The following is a 19215-nucleotide window of genomic DNA, read 5'->3' as shown; positions in this document are numbered from 1 at the left end:
CCTTCTGGAACTATCCATCTCATAGCCTAGCATGCTGTGGAGGATTGAATTTTATATTCATAGGTGGTTTGTTTTTTTTCTGGCTATTGTTTGGCTTCCTTTTAAAATTCTTTAAAAAAAAATTCTCTTGTAAGAACCATCCTAAATTTCTTGACCCTTAATTTTTTGGGGGGGGAAGGTTCAACTCGTACCATATGCTGCAAACTAATACAACTTTAACTTACGTAGCTATGGATATAGAGACTGAGTATCCCGCTGTGAAATCTGTCTGTTAGGGACAGTATGTTTAAGACAAACAAAAAAATCCAGAATGGAAGAGCAGTTTTTCTGGTTAAATTGTATATGGAATTAGAAAGTAGAACTGTACAGGTTGAGTACTGCACTACCTTTTAGTCTTTACTCTACCTTGATGTCATATTTTGCACACTAATCTCTCTTGATGCATTTAAAGTAATCAAATAGATTATTCAACATTTTTTGTCTTAAAAGAGAGATTAAAGCAAGAGCATCAAGAGGTGGGGGTGGGGTGGGGAGGGGTGGGATAAAGAAATATTGTTGGGGCTATTGCTAGTTAAGGATCTCCTGCACTATACATATCTCTTCTCTGGTATTGTCAGCATGCGGTGAAAGAGGAAGTATAATAGCAGTTACTAGTGAATGATCCTTTTAAGAAAATTTGTCTTGTGCTTGAAGAGATTTTTTGAGGCGATTGGGACTTCAGGATTGCTGTGAAACGGGAAATAAATATAAGGTGTTAAAAGATTTACTTTATCATGTACATATTGAGAGACATATATGGCAACTTTTTACCTAAAGCATGCCAATTTTAGAGCAGATTGGTTGCCCCAATTAAAAGGTGGAGAAAAGTTTGAAAGAAAACCTTGAAGGAAATCTAAATTTAACCTTAACTATGATTTCACAATTGTTTCCTTTATTTATGCCTCTGGATTTAGATTCAATTTGCTCTTTAAGTAAACTAGCAGATTCAGGCTGCAGAAGGCTTAATACCTTTGTTTATTGTGTGTTGAATAGATTCTGTCTCTAAATTTGTAGTATTAATCAATGTGCAAAAGCCACTCTTACAACTAGAGTATGGAAAGTAATTGATCACTTTCAGTCAGAAACTGGGTAGGTTAAATGCATCGGTAATCTTAGGTCCATTAATATTTTAATAGCAGCACCCGCAGAACAATATCTTCAGGAGAAATTGCCAGATGAAGTGGTTCTGAAGATCTTCTCCTACTTGCTGGAGCAGGATCTTTGTAGAGCAGCTTGTGTGTGTAAACGCTTCAGTGAGCTGGCTAATGATCCAATTTTGTGGTAAGTGAACAGCTATTCCTCATTATCTTGAGATATATTGTATATGCTGAACATAATGCGAGGTATAATAAAAAAAAAATTGAAATGCTGGTTAGAAGTTATAATTAGCTTAAACTAAAACAACTGTTTGTTTTTTGCTATACATAACTTAATATAAACATTTATTGCATAAACATATCTGTTGCACACACACAAAAAGTGAAACTTTATTTTTGAATATATAGTAATAGTTGTTCAATGTACAGTGATTCATTCTTTCAGTATTTCCTGTCCCCCACCCCCTTTTTCTTCTCTTTGAAAAGTTTTTTGTGCATCTTCACTTAAAATAGCAAGTACTTTAGAATGTCCAAGAAGATTCACTCTGTTACTAAATTAGGAATTTAATGTGATTTTATTTGCTTGGTTTTCTAAAAGGATATGTTGTCTATTTTCTTTTAGATATTTTATGTAATGAAAATCAGTATTCTGAATAGGAATGTTGTATGAAGGGCTTTTTAGATGATATAGAATTAGAATGAAATCTGAACATAAAATCTGGTATGTCTTTGTGTGTTTAATCTTAGTGGTTACTTACAACAATAGAAGATTTATTTTCTTATGGGAACATGACCTCTGAATTTTTGTATCCTTATAAAACAGGGATCTATAATATCAACAAAATCTAACTTTTGAAAAATCTCCTGTATTCTAGCAGTTGACACAGACCTGAATATTTTATTTGAATTTATCTAGTAATGTGATGTATAATTTACGCTATCAAACTCAACATGTAACATGTACATGTGCCAACGCATTTATCAGCTTTATAACAGGTACAACATTTGTGTTTTTAAAAAAAAAAAAATTCTAAGGGGAACTCAGTTTAACCTTCCTGAACAGTTTTAACACTTATAAAATTAAATGCTTCAGCAAGGCATTTAATCAAAGGCTTTACTCTGTCCCTATTCAGGAAAGCATTTATGAACTTAATCAGTTAATGTATGCCACATGTTTCATATATTACACAATTAACTAGTTAATCATGCAATAAATTTAGACTGGCACCACATGCAAAATAATTGTCATGCCATAAAAAATGATCATCCAGCTATAAAAAACAAAAAACCACAAAACCCAAAAAATAAAGAGCCAACCAACTATAAAGTTAGTGCTTAAAAATATGTAACAACTCTATGGCTGGTTTCTCTCCAGCTTTAATTTGAATATGTGGCAGGGGCCAATGTGTTTAAGAGCACTGCTGAGTTCAGCCCTTAAGTATATACAGAATTCACATTACAAAAACAACAGCCTCATCAATCTTAATTAGGTATAATGATCAGTATAAATAGTTTAATTTAGGAAATTATTCATTCATTTTTATAAAGATATTTTTGGTTTTCAAAGTTTTGAAGATAACTTTTTTTTGAAAGTGTTAAATATTGGACTAACTCTGCTCCCAGTAAAATCTTGAGTTTTACCATTTGACTTCCATGGGAGCAGAATTAACTGAACAGTGAGTGCTTTGGAAATTGTACATTCAAGATATGATTTAATTCTGATACAACCAGTTTATAACCTTGCAGCATTTTAAACGCACTCAATTTGTCTTGTATTTCAGGAAACGACTGTATATGGAAGTATTTGAATATACACGTCCAATGATGCATCCCGAACCTGGCAAATTCTATCAGATTAATCCAGAAGAATATGAACACCCAAACCCCTGGAAAGAAAGCTTTCAGCAACTGGTATGAGTGATTCTTTTTAGATCACAAAAAAACCTTCATGTTGTTTTAAAGATGACTTGCAAAGGTAAAGCACCAGAGTTTAGTAACAGACCTGGAAAGTAGAACATTTCTTTGACAACAAGACCATCTGCACATTACTTGTCTTTTAGCCTTTAAAGGGAATAAAAGTATAGGGTTTGGAGGCTTGTTGCCCCTCTTAGCCTGATAGGAATTAAACAGTAGATTATCCTGTATGGAAAAACAGTTTTAATCTTAATCCAAAATATCAAAAAATTAACAATGAATGGACACCATACCTTTTAAAAAATGTGTGTAAAGGGGTTAGAAAATAATATACAATATCAAGATCTGTATATTAATGTTATAATCAAGTATAAATTTTAATTTGTAATAGTAGTCATGTTGGGTAATAGAACTAGACTGTAAGTATAGGAGAGTTAGTGTGTGTTTATGAAAAGTGGGTGCAATGCTGAAAAGGAGTAGACATTTATTTAAATATAATTTTTACACCACGTCATCACAAGCACCCACAGAATTAGGAAAAAGTAGGGTAAGAGAAGTTTTTCATGATCTGGCCACATTTTGATAGAAAGAGATGATAGTCCTCCCCTTTTCTCTATATCACCTTTTTAAATGTCAACACTCTTTAAAGATGAAATGATGTTCATTTTCAAGGACAGTGACAATCATTTCACATTCAAGAAGATATATATTTTAGAAGAAGAGCACCGTATTTCTTGCATACCACATAGTCCCAAATAACATGCACCCTGCTTTTGGAAGGCTGAATTCGGTGGAGAAGAGAGGGGAAGAATTTAGGGGGAAAAAGACATTTTCCACACAGTGGCCAACTCTGTGACCATAAGGCCTCCTGGAAGCAGAGTGTTGAGGAAGGGTGGTGTCCTATGAGACAGTCAGTCTGGATGAGGCAGTAGGAACTTCCTTATTGCAGGAGATGACAAGCCTAGGCTTTGCAAGGGCAGTAGCAAGACTGTTACTTATGAACTGTAAATAGTTATTTATATAAGTTCCTGTAAGTAATAAAGTGTTGTTTCCATTCCTTTAGTCCAGGGGTCAGCAACCCCCGGCACATGTGCCAAGCACAGCATGCAAGGCCATTTTGCTCAGCACACCACTGCCAGCCTAGGCAGCTGCCAGCCACAAAGCTCAGGCTGCCCCCAGCAGGCAGCTGGGTGGTTGCAAGCCCTGCTGGGAGCAGCCCGGGCTCCATGGTTGGCAGCAGCTACCCAGAGCCTGGGCTGGTTGCAGCCAGGAGGCTGTAAACAAACATCTGCTTCGGGGTCCGGCATTAGCTCCATACTGGCAGGTGCATGTGCGCCTCAGAGCAGATGGTGGGGAGGGGCCTGAGGCAGCGTAACCCCGGCCTCTGCCAGCACAGAGCTGATGACTCCAGAGCCTGGCGCAGCTTTTTGTACCCAGCCTGAGCTCTGGGCAGCTGCAGCAGGCTCCACAGCCCTGACATCAGCTCCATGCCGGCAGTGACTGCACGTGCCCCTCAAGTGGACAGTGGGAGGGCTGCGGTGCCTTGGGCCCTATCCCCACCATCCGCTCCGAGGTGTGTGTGCACCCGCCGTTATGGAGCTGATGCTGGAGCCCGGAGCAACTGTTTGCAGCCTTCCGGTTGCAGCCGGCCCAGGCTCTGGTAGCTGCTGCCAGTCATGGAGCCCAGGCTGCTTGCAGCTGGGCCTACCTGACTCCCATCCACTCTGAGCCTAGTCCCAGCCCAGCCCCGCACCAGGATGAGGCTGGCACTGCCCCTTGCCAGGAGCACCGCACCTTTTGCGGGCTTAACTTTGCAGGGTGGGTGGGTGGTTGGGCTGATAAGCAGGCTCTGGGCCAGGGCCTCGATCAGCTGCACTGCAGCCCAGGGGCTGGCTCCCTGGGGAAGCACAGGGGCTCTGGTGGGACCATGGCATTATTGGGTCAGACTTTGTCCAGTGGCCCAGGAGCCTGGCTCCATGCGCCCGTGCACCTGGTTCTTTGCGTTTGTCTGCTTTATGTCTGGTTTGGTGTGTCTGTGTGCACACGTCTGGTTCCAGATGTTTTTGTGCGTGTGTCTGTTTTGGGTGTGTTCTGGTTCTGTGTTTGTGCACATGGTTCTATGTGCATGTGTGTCTGGTTCTTTCTCTGCTCTTTTTTTTTCTCTCTCTTATTTGTGTCTCTCATTGCAACATGCTTAACAAAAAAGGAATATGTAACAATAAAGGCGACATTTATGATTATTAAATATACTAATATGCAGGGCAGAGCAGGGCCAGGTGGGGAAGCTCGATGCCACTGCCACAAGCCCCGTACTGCCATGGCACGGTGCCCATCGCAATAATGGGGATGGTAGTGTGGAGTCACGCCCCTTACTGCTGCCAGGCAGTACAGAGCTCCCAGCAGCAGCACTGAGCTTCCCTGCCTGGTCCCACTCTGTCCTTCTGTGCTGGGTCTTGCCTGCTGGGCCATGGATGCCCCAAAGGGGAGGTCAGCAGGGCGGGGATCCTGCAGCAGGCAGCCTTCCCTTGTCCTGGCACAAATCTGGGGGGCGTGTGCCCCCTGGGAATGTGCACAGCAGCAGGGAGATATTTCTGATATAAGAATGCTCTACTGCAGCAAACAAGGACGTGACATCTAGTGGTTGGAAACTGAAGCTAGATTATTTAAAACTAGAAATGAAGTGGTTTTTTGTTTTGTTTTGTTTTTTTACAGTGAGAATAATTTAACCACTAGAACAATTTACCTAAGGATGTGGTTGGCTCTCAATCACTTGGTTTAATATTTTTAATTTAATATGTTTTGTATGATATGTACAAGTTTAACCTGAAGGTATAAGCATGATAAAATTCTGATCTGTTGTAGGCTGTATATGATCAGGTTGCCTTAAATTTTATGAATGTTATTGCTTGCTGGGATTTAACACCAGTAACTTGCTTAACATTAACCCTTTTTCTTGGTCTTCAGTAATACTGAAACTAGTTACAAAGTCATAACATTTATCCATGTTTAGGAGGAAATGGCAACTCTGCTGTATAGGGTATCCTCTGCTATTGGAATATTATTTATTAGTAATGAAGCCCATCAAACTGTTCTAACTGTATCATTATAGTGGCTTACATTTAGAAATATTTATCTGTGCATACAGGTATATTTATTGTTATTTGTTGGGGTTTTTGATTTGTTTTTTTTCTGAAATTTCCTTATTTCAGTACAAAGGAGCACATGTAAAGCCCGGCTTTGCTGAACACTTCTACAGTAACCCTGCAAGGTACAAAGGAAGAGAGAATATGCTGGTATGTTTCCAAGTACCTTCACGTGAATATTTGCCATCTTTGTCATGGGTATCATTCTCTAAGCTTGTGTCTGTTTTCTTCTAGTATTATGACACCATTGAGGATGCCCTAGGTGGGGTCCAGGAAGCTCATTTTGATGGACTTATCTTTGTTCACTCTGGTATATATACTGATGAATGGATATATATTGAATCTCCAATCACCATGATTGGTGCAGGTATTTAACTTGAAAAGCATCTTTTATCTAAAAGTATAACCTTTTGCTTTGCTGCTTTTTAACCATTGCCTTAACTATTTTTTGTTCTTAAGGAAAAAAAATAGATAAACTTAGCCATGAAATTTCTGTTGTAGTCACAGAAGGATATCTTTTGCCCTCTTATGGAACTTGCTTACTTGCAGATGTTTACTGCATCTCTGGAGCAAATTCATCCATTGCTGACCATAATGGATGCAGCCCAAACTGGGCCTTTGTTGTGTAACACTTAAGGGCCTATCACCGTTCTGCCAGCTCTCAAATTCATCTTGATAAAGGATATTATAGTGATGCAGAGAGATTGTATTATGAGGTAGGATATTCTTTTCCTGTCATCTAGCTGATAGTATTGTCCTCTTTATCATGTGTCCCTCTTGGTGCTTCTCTGAGAGACAGAGACTTAGATTTGGATGTTCTAGACTTCTCATGGTTCTTCATACTACCATTCCTTTCCTCATCTGAAAAGCGCAGAAGTGCATTCCAGGACTAGTTGGGATATTTAATCTCTTTCATATTTAACTTTAAAATATCTCCTCCTTAAGTATTCAGAGACCCTCCAATTGCAATATGAGTTTATTTAAAAAAAATGGTATTCTGAGGATCTTTCTAGTCAGTTCCTTAATTGTTAAAGTAGAAATGGGCACTTCTTTCCCTGATTGGGCAGTTGTCTTCCTTGGAAGCTTTCAGAAAACGTGCATGTTAGAAACTAACTTCCATGAGTTAAAGCAAATTCAGCAGTGGTTTCCTTCTCCAGGTAACAGGTTCTCCTGTAGAAACGGAAGCCTTAGACAACAAAATGAAGAAGACCTTGATCCTAAGAGTCTTGGGTTTCAGTAGTCATTAGTTTGCTGCACCTTCTTATTTAGTGACTGACTGAAATTCAGATAGACATTTCAGTAAATATTTTACCTGCTGCAACTTCTCTCAATCTGTCTAGACACTTCTTGGTTATTTAATAGATCAAGTGATATGTCCTAGAATTCTCTGTCTTAGTACATGGAACTCTCTGGAGCTAGCCTTGTGTTGATCTGCTTTTGAGGATGATCAGTATTTGAACAGATTACAAAGTGATGTAACATTTTCTCTCTTGGTGTTTCACTCAAGATTGGCATCAGTGGGCACATCTACATGTACAATTTAATGCAAAGAAATACATTCTGGAACTTAATTGCTCCTGGGCCTGCTGTTTGAATGTAAGCCACAGCACAATGAGCTAAGCCAGAGCAGCTCTGACTGGCACAGGGCCCCGGGGGTCAGCCTGCTGCAGAGGGGCTGGCAGGGACACACGAGTGTTTCGGTGTGGGCCCAGCCAGCAAGCAGCCCCTGCACTAAAGCACCCTTCTGCTCCATGTAGCCAGGTCAGTGTCTACACATTCAGTGCTGTGGAGTTTATTAGTTTACTCCGACCTAATTGCCCTGCATGTGTAGATGCTGAGATGTTTACTGTGTAGCTAATTGGTCAACTCCTCAGTAAACTTAACATGTACACGTTGCCCAGTTCATGGCTGTTGAGAAGATGCCCAACCACAGTGTGTTGGACTAGGTGCAAAAATTGCCAGGTGAAATCCTGTTTTTGTGGAAATTTGTTTCAACTAGGAAGTCCCTTCTAGCCTTGACATATGTACATCTGTCCTTGGAGACTAAGTTTTAGCTTCTTTCTGGGTGTCCAGGTATGTTAGACTGTCTTGAAATGAATCAGTCAAGATTCCCACTCCTAGGCTCCATCTCCTATTATTCTTTCTAAGGTAACAGTAATGTTGGTATTTCTGTTCTAAAAACCTATATCTCAAGTGTCTATTTGTTCTGGATATCAGTAGTTCCAAGGATGTTCCTGTCATGTCATATAAGGCCAACTAAAATCAGTTCTTACCCTTTTCTTCCTTTCGAGTTCCAAAATTCAGGGTACCAAAAATTTCAGCTGACTCAGTAAGTTGATGTTTAGGTGTTTTAAGTCTCTCCCTTCTGCCATGTTTCTGGAAGAGCGCGTAATCTTCCAGAAGATTACAGTTAGGAACCATCATCTCAGTACTATTATCACTAGAGAAAAGGTACACTCTTAAGTATTCTAATTCAAATAAAATCTGTGGGACCAAAACCTTTTCTTAGATGCAAAATGGATTGGGCAGTTTGTCAAATTTTAGAAATGCAAAATGATTTAAATGAGATCAGTCTTGGCAATTTTTGCTTATGGGTTAACTTTTTTTTTTTTTTTTTTTTAACTTCCATTGGTTTTCATGGACCTTTATTTTGATGGCTCACTTTTAGCAGATACTTTTAAAAATTAAAGATTGGCATTTTGACACTTGGAAAATCCCCATAATAGTATCCACATTACTGATGTTAAGTAAAGCAATCATCATTATTGCAGTTACTTAAAAGCAGGTTTAGATGGCGTGCTGCATAATCCAATAACTGGCTGAATGGGTGCCATATCTTCAAGAGTAGTTCAAAGCAGTCCAGTTATTTATTCATGATCAATGCATGATGTAAGATATAAGGAGAAGAATCTCGACTTATTGCAAACTTTTGCACCTTTGAATAGACAGTAACATTGCAGAAGGAGAGAGCCTTTTACTCTCTGGGGAAAAATAACAGAAGCAATTTGTGAACTGCCTCCTCTTGGGTTAGTCTTCTGTGCATTTCAGAGCTTTAGAATTTTGTTAGGACATGGTCCTTTTTGGCAAGTCTTGCAATAATGGGTTTTTTTGATAGTTCTTACTGAAGGCTCTTCAGGAAGTAGGAGAGGTTATATTTGTGTGGTACATGGGAACACCATAAGAAGTATGCTGGATTAGCTCTATGCAGATTAGCTCTAGAATCAAGAAAGGGATTTCTGCTTTATCAAGCAATTTTAAAATACTGTTAAAACATTCTCCTTGGCATCCTGGCTCATGTTACATTATAAACCTGGGGGAGTCCACCAATTCTTTTTGTTTGGTTCCAGGGAAAAGTCCAGTTAAGAAAAAAGCCTTTGTATTCTTATTAGCTCAGACATTATTGCTGTTGCAGTTTATCCAAGCTGTCAAGTGGGAGGCAAGAGACAAGTTCTCCTGACAGAAGTGATGCATCTAGTTCAGTGGGCAGAAATACATCTGGGCTCCCTGAAAGAACTCAGTGTTCCAGGCAGCTTAAAAACAATCGGGCAGATTAGCTTTATAGGACCTAAAATTATGAAAAAGCGGGTCTTCCACTGACTGGTTGTCTTGTTTTTAGACAAGATATAGGTGTCCTGTGTGTTTTTTACTGCATCTGCTGATTTGTCTTAAGTTAGTTTCAGCTTTATACCTTAACCAGGGAACATCTAACCAGGAATTGTCCTCTCACTGAAGTTTGGTAAGAAATCCTTTGGTATTCCTATGGCATGCTTTTCAGGCTGCTGTTTTTTATCTGATTCAAAAGATTGGACAAATTTGTGCAGGATAGGCCCATCAGTGAGTATTTAAACATGATCAAGGTGCAGCCTCCAAATTAGGACCTTCTATGACTCTCAGCTATGGAAGCTATAAGAGAAGAGAGCCCGGGGACAGATCAGTCTGGATATGCCTTGCATAGATACTTTCCCCCTTAACCACCACTCTTTGTTACTGAGGTACAAGCAACTGGACTAGGCTGACCTGTGATCTGACCCCCTGTGACATTTCTTATGTTAAGAATGCCAAAAGATTGAGGAAATTGCATTTTTTTTCTACGTCCATTTTTGAAAATGGAAAAACTAAATCTAGAAACTCTTTCCAATTGATCTCTTTAATACACCCAGCTAGTATATCCCATAACAGTTCTCTCAGGCCAGAAATCCATGCCATTAGGTCCTTCTCCTGGGCAGCAAAAAAAAGTCCTGTAGAAGAATTGTGCTGTACATCTGTGGCATAATGATAAACACCTTCTCCAAGCACTGCTTCCTAAATCTACCTGAATTTTCAATATAATGTTCAAACACCTATTTTTTTACTGCATTTCTTCCTCACTAGGTCTTGGGACTGTTTTTTTCCTTACGAAGCAAGTGTTTTGGTATTGGTTTCTGGTTCCTTTCTCTTCTACCACAGTCTCTGTTTTCTTTATCTTCAGCCCATCGGAAAAAGTAATGGGTTTTTCCTCTGTAGGGACAAAGGTACTGCTACTTGGATCTTACATGGCTATATCTATGGCTAGGAAAAACAGATTGTGAGTTTATAATACAGTTGTCATATGATGAAAAAATATTCTATTACGATACAAGCGCATGCCCTCAGAATAAGGTTCTTCCAGTCATTGGCTAGAACTAAGGGGGTAATGTTAGGGAGATAGGAAGCAGGCTGCTTTTATTTATATTAGGCAGGCAAGGTTCTTTGGGTAGATGGTCTAATAAAAGGTATCACAACTAAATAGTTGGGGAAAAAGTTCTTTGCAACCTTTCAGGCAGAGACACTGTTCTTCAGAAACTGGGAGACCGGAGTAGTTACTGGGCTGTTGGTTGTAGCATATTGGTCTCAGTTCATGGGCAGACAAGGTTCTTTAAATTAAATAGTTGGAAAAAGTTCTTGCAAACTTTTGGGCACAAACACACTTTGGGATATTCTGCATTGGGAGACTGTTTATATTAATAGCTCTGCGGTAATGGAAGTGGAGACCTTGCCGCCACAGAAAGGGGAAATTGTAGTAAAAAATGTGAAAATAGCGTCACCCTGATTGATAAAGAACTAGTTTGTACTGATGTCACCAGACAACAGATAGATTAATTAGTAAGAAATACGTTTTTAGGTAAAAATGTGTTTCCTTGTGTGTAGGCCCTTTTGATGATTATAGTGCTGAGGCCAGTACAGCTTTAAGAGTGAAATAATTTTGTGTTAACCAGCACACCTTCTCCTGAGTCTTTAGCAATGCAAAATACTTCTTTCTGGGTTTTACTTTATAAAGAGTAAGGAAGACCCTTGTTCTTCTCGCTGGGAGTCCAGTGACAAATTACTGAGTCTTGCATATTAATAATTTCTAAGTGGTTTGAAATTTTTTTGAAAACTGCAGTTTAGTTCTACTTTATTAGATTAGTTCATTAAGTGGGTTTCTAAAATATTCATACTACTAAAAATGAGGACGTATCTGCAGAATTCTAAATATATGTTGCAAAATAAGAAGAGACCACTTGTTAGGCTTGTATAATGTATTAATAAGCCTGTATATGTTGTGTTGATGGCGTACTAAATCTGGATTATTTTAGTTTTAAAAAATATCTAGAATCCAAAGCAAACTGTACCAGCTAACTGTTTTGCAGCAGTATCAATTTGGCATCAAAATATGTTATAGCTGTTTCATTTTGATTGATAAAGGAGAACTCTTAGTTTAATCAGTTAATGATTTTTATGTTTTCTAACTTTAATATAATCAAGAACAATTTCTTAGTAGCTTAACAAAATTAAATTGGAAATCAAAAAGCCTAGTCTACATTAGAAAGTGTTTGAAAATATATAGTTGGCCTGGCCTGATGCTAGATGCAGTGATGTAAAATATTGCTTTTGTGGTATGTTTAAGATCTTCTGCTTTAAGGCTTTTTGTATTCAACTGTTGTTCAAACAATGCATTTTCTAATTGCATCAAATTCCTTTTAATTTTACATTGTAAAGTAGTAAGATTTTAAAATTCTTTGTTTACAGCACCTGGAAAAGTAGCAGATAAAGTCATAATAGAAAACACTAGAGATTCCACCTTTGTTTTTATGGAAGGTTCTGAAGATGCTTACGTTGGTTATATGACAATCAGGGTAAGGAACAGAAGCAGAGCTTTGAACAATTTCAACTTTTATTTTAAATATGGAACATTTATTTTATGTTTTGTGTGTTCTTTTAGTTCAATCCTGATGACAAATCTGCTCAGCACCACAATGCACACCACTGTTTAGAAATTACCGTGAACTGCAGCCCAATAATAGATCACTGTATCATTCGAAGTACCTGTACAGGTTAGTGTCCTCTTGAAAAAATCATGAACCTTTTGGCTTTGGACTAATGTAATGCATAGTTTGTACTATTGTGTTTATGGAATACCTGTGCAAAAACTTGCAGCAGTTTCAAAAAAGGTAAACTGCATCAATTCTGGATGGACTAAGTGTACATGTACTATAAGTCTATGGGTACTATATACAGATTACTACAAGCATGTTTATTTCAAGGTCACTGTTTTCAGATTTGTTCCTTGCTTCATGTAGAGCAGGGTTTGGCAGGAAAGGGGGAAGGGGCTGCAGAGGAAAGAAATTTGCAGGGAGGTAGAGGGCAGTTGGGCTGCTTTACCCAGCTTCCCCTCTCCTTCCTCTCTCCCTCATTTATTTTTTGTGCTGTAGCTGTGGGAAGGGGGGGGGGGGGGGGGAGAGCAAATTTCTAGGCAAAACTCTTATAATTTAACTTTATACCTGGAAAATTATAACATTTTATACATTTTCCTTATAGAATGTAATGGGGGAAGGGGGTTATCATATATTCAGGATCATGTTATATTTGAGTAAGTATGGTACATATAAATATCTGTATTTAAAGAAAAGATGTGGTCTGGTAAGGCAAGTATCAGTATGCTGAGGAGTATCAGGGATGATGTGTACCTAAGTAGCCTGATTCAGGAAAGCAAAGAATTGATCCCAAAAGACCTAAGAAAATGAAAACCAGAAAGAATGCTTGGCAGTTCACAGAAAAAGGAAAACCAAGTAATAGAACGACAAGACAAAGGGTAATGGGTAGACTGTTGTAATTTGAGATAAGAAACCTACTAGGAAGTCTGCACATCTAAAAACATCCAGTTGTTACATGTAAATAGTTAAAATGGGAACTGCAAAAAATCTTCAAAGATCCATCTGATAGAGTGGAACAAATGCTGTTAGAAGCAGTTGACCATGGGTGCTGATCCCAACCTGAAAGAAGACAGTCAAATACTACCATGAAGATTTCCAGCTCCCAAGAAACGTAGATGCTCCTTGCTAGGAATTCTGTGCTAAAAAGTAAAGGATATTTTTCTGCTGCTGCTTGTAGAACAGGGTGCATTGTCCTCTTGGTAGTTTTGTTTTTCTGGAAGATCTGTCCTCCTGCTATGGTGGAGGGACCTGTTCAGGTTGGATAGTTGGTCTTAGAAAATTGGTTCCCCTTCTACTCGGATATTGGCTAGACTGAGTAAGTACGTGAAAAAGAAGGAACACTGGAACGTTCATTTAGCACAACATCAAATTGGGTGGGGAATTAGATGTCTAAGGAAGCGAAAAGAAGCAGTTTTTAATTGCCCATACATCAGTGCTAGAGGCCCAAGTAACAGGAGAACTTAGATTTGCTCACTTATTAGGGTGCATGTGACCTGATTAGTATTATTGAAACTTTGTGGGAAGGTTCACTTGGTTGTAATGTTAAAAACAGTCATTATAAACAGTTTATAGAGGGTAGGTAAAAAGTGAGGGGGTGCTTGTCTGGTCTCTGTTTGAGTCATTGGCTACTCTGAAGTCACAATCTTGAATGCTTATGGATCACTACTCTTAACAGAAAGCATGGGACAGGGTATGAGATGGTGACCTGTAGCAGACACTAACTTGTATTGGAGTAGGATGACTAGTTTCCTAAACACCTATATAAAGTGTAAAGGAGAGAGGGTGGGCTATGTTGCTATGAATAACTCTAGTAATGAATGACATCTGGCAGCAGGAGACTTGATTCTGCATAACTGAAATATATATATATTTGGAATCTCTAAAAAGTTTAGTTTTAGAAAGTTTAAATTCTCTTCCCCAACTAAACAGTAAAATATGAATGATGATTGAGAGCTGTTTAAGAACAACTCACTAGATGTCCAAAAAGCCATAAATCTTACCATCAGAAAAGCTGACTGTGCTGGTTTAAAAAAGGTTGACTTTAAGAGAAATGAAAACAGTTATTTAAAAAGTTTAAAGGGGGAGGGAGGTTGATAGTAATGTGCATATAAGAAGTTAGAAATTTAAAGGAAAAAAAGGTGGTATGAGAATCAAAAGGGTACAAGGAAAAGTTCTATGGCAAAAGGAATCTTAATGGTGATATTGATCCATTGCTGTTCAGGAGTTTAAGAAGAACTGGTCAAAGAGCGCTCTCTGTGGTTTGCAACAAATCTTGGAACCTTGAGAAAAATCCAGAAGCCTGGAAGAAAGTTAATGTTGTGCCCTTAATTATAAAGGTTAAATATAATGACTGACTATAGGCCTATCAATCCTGCTCATTGATCCTGGACAGAATAATGAAAAGGTCAATATGGGACTAGAATAATCTAGAATTTAGAGACAGTAATACAGTTAAAGCCAATCATCATGGATATGTTGTAAATAGGGTCTGGGATACTAACTCGTTATCATTTTAATGAGATTTCTAGTTTGGCTGATAAAGGTAATAGTACTGATTTTAATGTAATTGACTCCTGTAAGCCATTTGACTTGGTACCACACTACATCTTGATTAATCAACAGGCATGATAAAAATATAAGATGCATTAATTGGAATTGGTTAAAAGACCAGTTTCAAAACGTAATTACAAATAAGCAATTGTTATTGAATAGCTGTGTTTCTGGTAGGGTCTTGCAAGAATAGATTTGTGACTTACAGTGAAAAATACAAAGTCATAACTAAAAGTTTGCAGCTGCTGGTGATTTTTTAAATAATGATGAGGACAGGCTACTGAATTGCTTTGTAATCTGGTACGGACAAACTATGTGCATAGCCTTATGGCTGCATGTGATTGTATATGTAGGAACAAATATTTCGTCTCTTCTTAAAAAAAAAAAAAAAATGGAGGAATTTTTTGGAAACACTGTCCCTGAAAAATAAGCCTATACTTATACATAGGTTTGGGAGGTATGGTAAATAATTGGATATAATCCCAGTGCAACATGGTGGCAAAAGGACTGATGTGATCCTTAAATGTCAGAAGGGAATATTGAATAGAAGTAGCATTATAATATCTCTACATTGATGGATTGTGGTTGGAATGCCTTGTCCAATTTTCGTGTCTACTCTTAAAGTTGTTTAAAATTTGGAGAGTAGCCACTGAAGAGTCGTGAGAATGTTAAAAGGATTGGAATGTCTTTCTTACATTTTGCAGTGTAAATAGTTCAATCCATTTATTTTATCAAAGAGAAGGTTAAAGGTGTGGTGAGTTGTTCATAATCTTAATACCTACATGGGAATAAAAATTTAACTATAGAGGGCTCAATAGTCAATAGTTTAGAAGCTAAAGGTATAACAAGAAGTTGAAGCTAGATAAATTCAGATGAGAGTTGCATTAAAAAACAAGTTTTTGACTACAAAGATATTTAATCTTTGTAGCAATTTAACAAATTTCATAATAGTTTGTCCATCACTGGAAATTTCCAGTTTGAGATTATATACTTTAGAAGGGCACCTATACTTGCTTAAATGCTACTATTGGACTTGAACCAGGAATCATCACAAAAAAGTCTTTTAGCCTTTATGATGTAGGAGGTCAGACTAGACAATTATAATCATCCCTTTGACCTTAACATTTACAAATGAGTCTATAGACTATTACAGTATTATCTCTATTGAGATAAAGACTGTTTGGAAACTGCAGCTATTACACTGGTTATACTAGGAGGCCATATTTATTGTTAGGCTGGCCAGACAATAAAATGAAATCTTTACCGTGTTGAAGTCCATGTGAATTCCACCAGTGACTTTAAAGAGCTCCAGATAATACCTCTGAATTCAACCAAGAAAGAGGAGTATCGATGTTTGAACCCTACCTGGTTTTAACCATTGCTCTGTTAGTCTTCTGGAGGGGTACCATGACAGTTAAGATCTGCTGAGGCAGATATGAGCTGGGAGGGGATTTATGGAAGGGACTCTTTGATGACAGTCCCTTTGCTTTTGAACCTTCTCTTCCTTTCCTTCTTCCCTTTAGTTAGTGCTGAAGTTACTTGATCTGGCTGCAGAAGATAATGCAGCAAGATCTGTTTGCTATAGGCTTTTGGAAATGCTGGCTTATGAAAGGTGGTTATGTCTGTCCCCACTTCAATTTTCATGATCTCAAGAGAGTATAGAGTTTGGTTGTGGTGTATATTTAATTCAAATTGTGCCTGATGTGAAAAGCATAGATGCACCCATGGTTGGTTGGTTGCGTTTTAAATAAACCTTAAAGAATTATTATTCTATTCTAGCAGTGGCATGTTGTTGAGTATCTTGGGGTGATGCATGCCTCATACATTTATGTACACATGTTCAAGTGACCAGGGAGAGTTTTCCTGGATTTGTTCTCCTGGTAGGAAAGCTTACCTGGAGATACCTGAAGAGACATTAGAATGCTGAGCCCCTGAAGAGCAGAGAGCTTGTAGTGCTGATGTTGCAAAAGGAGAGGGCCCCTTTTTGCGCACGTTTTAGTATGCTCTGCAGGCTCCCTCAGTCTGCTTGGAAATGGATGGCAGCACTGCACTGGGCATCTGTGAGTGGCTTCCCCAGACTGCTCAGTCAGCTTGTGTCTTTCTCCAGCACAAAGTGGGGATTGTTAAGGGCACAAGTTCTGCTCCCTGCTTGATTTGGAGTAGTGGAGTCCTGCCTGAGAGAGACTGTCTCTGGGGAGAAGCGGAGCATCCTGGAATGATAGATTTTGTTGTGGCTTCTCTCAGAAGTTGTACAGACACTTGCTCTTCTAGGAGAAACTTCCAGGAGTGACTTTCCTGGCTGTTCCAAGGTATGGGTTTTGGGGTTTTTTTCGTTTTGGGGGGGTGGGGAGAAGGGCAGGATTTGTTTGTTTTTGTTTTGTGTTTTTTCCTTAAAGCAGCTATTTTTGCTCTAGGAGAAAAATCCTGAACATCTGTACACTCGTGCTTTCTCCTGGAAGAGAAGCAACTCTTCCAGGGAAAATGACATATCTGTATGTGGCCTGATCATTCTCAGTCTCCATTTCCATATGTACAAATTGGAGATCGGAATAATATCCTGCCTGTGCTTTTTAGTGCTTTAATTGAAAGCATCATAAGTGCCATTTTTTTTTAAACATGCCAATACAAAATATAACTTCCTTTGGGAGCAGCACCAAACTGTTTATAAACAGTTGTAACTGTATGCTTTTCTTCCAGTTGGCTCTGCCGTATGTGTTAGTGGCCAGGGAGCTTGCCCTACTATCAAACACTGTAACATCAGCGACTGTGAAAATGTTGGACTTTATATTACAGATCATGCACAGGTATTCTTTCTCTCAATGTTTTCCTAGCTTTCATGGATTTTATTATTGTTGATTGCTGGGTTTTTACTTGCTCTTTCCCTTTCTTCCCAACAGGGCATATATGAAGACAATGAGATCTCCAATAATGCATTAGCAGGGATTTGGGTTAAAAACCACGGAAATCCAATTATCAGACGGAATCACATTCACCATGGAAGAGATGTTGGTGTTTTCACATTTGACCATGGCATGGTAATGTATAACAACTTTTGGGGAGAGATTAATGTATGTGTTCTGTGGCTATAGCTTTCAAACTTTGGTGCACATCTTTACTGAAGAGAAGCTGGGGGCTTTTGGCCTGTTTTTGTGGGATTTTTGAAAACTTATAAACTAGTATTTAAAAACCCTAATGTTGTTTTTATTTTCTTTTCCTTTTTGCAGCCCCAAATTAATTCATGTAGTTGTATTTAGAATTCAAAACAATGAAATAACACTTTCATAATAAAATGAAGCAATGTTCGAGTGTACATTTACACATTTGAACTTTTCTTTTAACAAAATCATAAACTGAAGGTTGGTTATTCTGCAATTTGATAAAAGTATCTGAAAATTGGAAGTATACTAAAATGTTGTGTGAAAACTGTATTTAATGTTGCATCTCTGTAAGAAGATTTGCTAAACCTTTTTTAAATATCGTGCATTTTCTAATTCTTTTCTTTATTAGCTATGAAGTCTATCGCTTACCACACAACTCTGCTTACGAATTGAAGCTATTTTTTTTAATCGTGTCCCTTCCTAGTCATAAAATAAAAAAACCCAAAAATGTGAACTGAATATAAGCTGATGCAGATTTAAAACAATATCATCGTATTGATCCTGAGATAACTGGAGTGTAAACTTTCTTTACTCATCTTAATGGCTTATTAGCTTTGAAATGAGAAATGGCTTTACATATCTACATGACTTGTTGCTGCTGATCATTTGAGCAGAAATTTACTGCTAGTATGCTTGTTACCCTTTCCTGAATCTTGTACCGCAACTGATGCCTGCTTGTGTGCTAAAGCCCCAGCTGCCCTCTTCCAACTGCCAGAACAAAAATCCTTTTTTCTTCAGTTATGTATATGTATCTGTCGGGACCCAGGGCAGCCAGCCAGCAGCTCTCCCTGACTCCCACCCAGGCAGATAAGGGTCTGGGGCCTTAGAAGGCTGTCAGGCGGGTACTTGTGACCCGTGGAGTGGAATTAATTAGGCGGATACTTATCGGTTGCAAAGCAAGATTGTTTACTCACATCAAGGTGGTGTAAGACGGAGGTCAGCGATATTTAGTTAGTTACAGCTTAGAGATCGTCATTCAGTCATTCTGCAGATATATATATACGGGCCGGTGGTCGGCTTATCGGGCATGCGGGGCAAGGGTACGCCAGGGAGGTCGCGGCGGGAAGACGCTGACAACTGATCAAATTGTCAGATTTACTCC

The 19215-nt window shown here is 38.5% G+C and overlaps 1 protein-coding gene across 2 annotated transcripts in view; it reads left to right on the top strand.

Moving 5' to 3' along the window:
* The window catches only part of FBXO11 (F-box protein 11), a 106541-nt gene that overhangs the window by 65434 nt on the left and 21892 nt on the right, over positions 1–19215 (top strand). Inside the window, exons 4-11 of one of the 2 annotated variants that reach the window (XM_006269541.4) lie at positions 1179–1320; positions 2918–3047; positions 6260–6343; positions 6428–6560; positions 12221–12327; positions 12414–12525; positions 17653–17759; positions 17853–17990. In XM_006269541.4, coding sequence (XP_006269603.2) covers positions 1179–1320; positions 2918–3047; positions 6260–6343; positions 6428–6560; positions 12221–12327; positions 12414–12525; positions 17653–17759; positions 17853–17990 — 953 coding nt within the window. Of the gene's footprint in view, positions 1–1175; positions 1321–2917; positions 3048–6259; positions 6344–6427; positions 6561–12220; positions 12328–12413; positions 12526–17652; positions 17760–17852; positions 17991–19215 lie in introns of both variants that reach the window. The other variant, XM_019485339.2, reaches the window with a different exon arrangement.

This window comes from Alligator mississippiensis, chromosome 1, assembly GCF_030867095.1.
Source record: "Alligator mississippiensis isolate rAllMis1 chromosome 1, rAllMis1, whole genome shotgun sequence".
NCBI lineage: Eukaryota > Metazoa > Chordata > Crocodylia > Alligatoridae > Alligator > Alligator mississippiensis.
Note: the sequence above shows the minus strand (reverse complement) of the source record. Positions and strands in the feature narration are given on the sequence as shown.